This window comes from Microtus ochrogaster, linkage group LG9 (genome assembly GCF_000317375.1).
Source record: "Microtus ochrogaster isolate Prairie Vole_2 linkage group LG9, MicOch1.0, whole genome shotgun sequence".
In the NCBI taxonomy this organism is placed as follows: Eukaryota; Metazoa; Chordata; class Mammalia; order Rodentia; family Cricetidae; genus Microtus; species Microtus ochrogaster.
In genome coordinates this window covers 25,890,549-25,893,974 of record NC_022034.1, presented here as the reverse complement: position 1 = coordinate 25,893,974, position 3,426 = coordinate 25,890,549, and the positions used below count along the sequence as shown (strand labels likewise).

Sequence of the window (3,426 nt, the reverse complement as noted above, 5' to 3'; positions counted from 1 at the left end):
TTTTTTTACTGCTGAGTAATACTCTAATATGTATATATGTTGGTTAGTTTTTATGTCAACTTGATATAAACTAGAGTCATTTAGGGAAAAGAACTCTCAGCTGAGAAAATGCCTCTGTAATTTCTTGATTAATTTCTGATTAATGATTGGCATGGGAGGGCCCAGCCCACTGTATATACCAGTGGGCTTGCAGAGGAGAGCCAGTCAATAAGCAGCATTCAGCTGCCCTCAGTTTTGGTTCCTGACTCCAGGTTCATGCTTGAGTTCCCACTTGGCTTCTCTTAGTGTAGGAAACACGGTCTTCATTTTATAACAACAAATTCAAGAGAGTTCTAGTGAAAATGAAGCCATTTTATAATACAACATTCTGCAGCAAAGGACACCATAGCTGTACAAGACAATGTCTTAAGCTCCCTGACCTTGAAATCCCTGTTCTCTTTTTATGTCAGCTGAGACCCACAATCTCACATGTTCTAGCATAGCCTCTTGCCCAAGTTCCCCATTCTATTGATTCAGGACACAAAGCCTTAGCTAGTGAATCTTCCGGGGCTTAGCCACATAGTAGACTGCCCACAACTTGCCAGCTCTGAGTGTTCTCGGCAAGCAGGTAGTACCTCGGGGGTGAGAAGCCCAGTGCCTCCTGTTCTTCTGTAACTCTTTGACGAGCTTTAAATGCACCTCATACGGAAGCTGGACCAGAACGATTTGTTTCTCACGTTGGTGTTACCTGGAGTGTAAGCCATTGAACCCTTTCCTCCCCTAGTTGCTTTGGTGATGGAGTTTACCACAGCAGCAGAAGCAAACTAGAGCAGTTGTATCCATAAGCATGCCTGTGTGGGGCCTAGGGAATTCAGAAGAGAGGAGACTCTTATCTCTGCCGTCCACTCTGAGCTGCTGCCCGTATGGACCACAAGTTCTCGGCTGGCTGTCTATGGGCCTCGAATGTGTTCCCCGGCACCATTGTCTGCATGTAAAATGGGGATGGCTTTGTACTCACAGAGCTCTAAGCTCGGCAGTGGAGCAGCCCAGGTAAAGTGGTTAGAGCAGTGTCTGGAGCTTGGTAAACTATACTTTACACAGAAACTTTCTTCTGCTTGTTCATTCAGGGTTTTCTGGGTCTGACAGCAACTTTGAGGAACTGTTCCTCTCCTTTCACCCTAGGGTCCTGGGCCTGGAATTCATGTTCTCAGCTTTGGCAGCAGGAACCTGTACTTGCTGAGCTGTCTCTCTGATTCTTTGTTTTAGTTTTGAGACAGGCTCTCAATATATATTAGACTGGCCTTAAACTGTTGGTTCTCCTGCCTCCATTTGTGAAATTCTGAATAAAACCACCACGCCCAGCCAGTTATCCAGCTTTAATTATTTCTTGAGAGGTTACTATGTGTTCTCTCCCCACTGTTTGTACCCACTATATTTTACATTTATGACTATGGCATCCTCTAAAAATATTTCACTTGTACTTTTTATTTAAATGTTCTTCTCTCCAGAACCTAAGAGGAAGAATCACGCCTTATTCAGTGTGTAAATCTCTGTGTAGCGTAATACTTACTAAATGGCAGGCAAAATCGGGGGTTTGGTTGAATTAACTACCCTAACCTTAAGATGTTTGGTGACTCAAAATAAATATTCTGAACTTTAATGCTTCAGTGCTCAGACATGATCTATAATAGTTATTTAGAAAGTGTAATGACGTCATGGGTTAAAAAGTAATCGAGTACTTGATGAGTAAATGCGGGCTGCCAGTATTGACCTTCCTAAACCTCCTAATATCTAGTCCAAAGATGTAAAGCATATATAGATTCTGTCTAAAGAATGTGTAGGCTGAGAAGGAAGGTTGCTGTATAAAATGGTTATATTCTTGTTCCCTGACAAAACAGTAAGAAAATACAAGAGGCTCTCGGAAAAGTTGATTCTTGTAAAAACTGACGGTCCTATAGCACCCGCACAACAGGGCTGGTTACGCGAGCCAGGAACTAAACAGGCCTGGAGACTTAAAATCACACACACACACACACACACACACACACACACACACACACACACACACACACACAGAGAGAGAGAGAGACAGAGACAGAGACACGAGGAAACGGGTCATCCTTGATACAAGACTTCCAAGTTTATTGTGCTGAGGGAAAGGTTATATAGGGCTCTGGCCACGCCCCAGCTCTCGGGGTTTTTCAGCTGCAGACCCACCAGCTGCCATCAAGGTCTGGTGCTCAGAGCTGCTGCAGGCAAAGGTAAACAAGTTGTTTTGCTTAGATCACTCCAGCAGGCTAAGGGTCTGAGGCAAGAAAGTCAAGGGGCCAGGGGTCCATAGCTCCCGACAGATTCTGTGGATCAAGAGGAAGGAGAGGGTCCGTTTCCTCACAGCGGTGTTGACAGGAAGTCTTCTGTCCCAGGTGCTCTCCTTTCTCTTCATCGGCCTGATGTCCATGATGATCCCGCTGTGCAGCGCCTTTGGGGCCCTCATTGCTGTCTGCCTGGTCATGGGCCTCTTCGATGGATGTTTCATTTCTATCATGGCTCCCATTGCCTTTGAACTAGTTGGTCCTCAGGATGCTTCCCAAGCCATTGGATTTCTTCTTGGATTCATGTCTATACCCATGACTGTGGGTCCTCCAGTTGCAGGTAAATCAAACAATTCTATAGTAATTGTGCTAATTCATAGCGTTTTCTACTTTGGGTCCTAAACCTCTTTGTGAAATATATTTAACATATTAATAGTTACTGTGCGTTTTCTCTCTCTCATTTTCAATAAGACTATATGTTAATAGTAGGTTTAAAATGTTTATTGGGGGGCACTCTGCAGGCATGTGTGTGTGCGTATATATTAAGCCTAGACAGGGCTTTGTACATGCTAAACAAGCACTTACCTCTGAGCTACATTCCCCACAAATTCACTTGTTGGGAAGTGAGTTCTGGACATTGAACTTGGACATGGAATGTACTAAATATATTCTTTTATTGAACTATGCATTTAGCCTCAATTTTTCCAGTTCTGTTAGTTTATGTTAGACAAATGGAAACATAAAAATGAAGATTCTGATAGATTTCTAAGCATATAGTACTTTTACTTAAGAAGCATACCGTACCCTGAGAAATGGTTGAAGAAAAGTTACATGTAGTGGGAAGAACATGGTTGTCCACGAATATGAAAATAATGTGGCTGGGCATGGTGGTACACACCTGTAATCTCAATTTGCTGGAGGAGAACTGCAAGTTCAAGACCAGCCTGGTCTACATAGTGAGTCCCAGGAGTACTGGGTTATATAATGAGACTTGACTCCAGTCAGTTAATAATCAAAATGTAAACAAAATCAAAAATATATCATCCATGCAATGGATAGGGATAAGTATTATTCAGCCATAAAAGTAATAAGATAGTGACACTGATACATGCTAGGGACACTGATACATACTAGG

General features: G+C 42.9%; 1 protein-coding gene across 1 annotated transcript in view; it reads left to right on the top strand.

Moving 5' to 3' along the window:
• The window catches only part of Slc16a10 (solute carrier family 16 member 10), a 90,627-nt gene that overhangs the window by 81,051 nt on the left and 6,150 nt on the right, over positions 1–3,426 (top strand). The window contains exon 5 of the mRNA XM_005363547.2: positions 2,403–2,631. Within this exon, the coding sequence (XP_005363604.1) occupies positions 2,403–2,631 (229 nt within the window). The remainder of the gene's footprint in view (positions 1–2,402; positions 2,632–3,426) is intronic.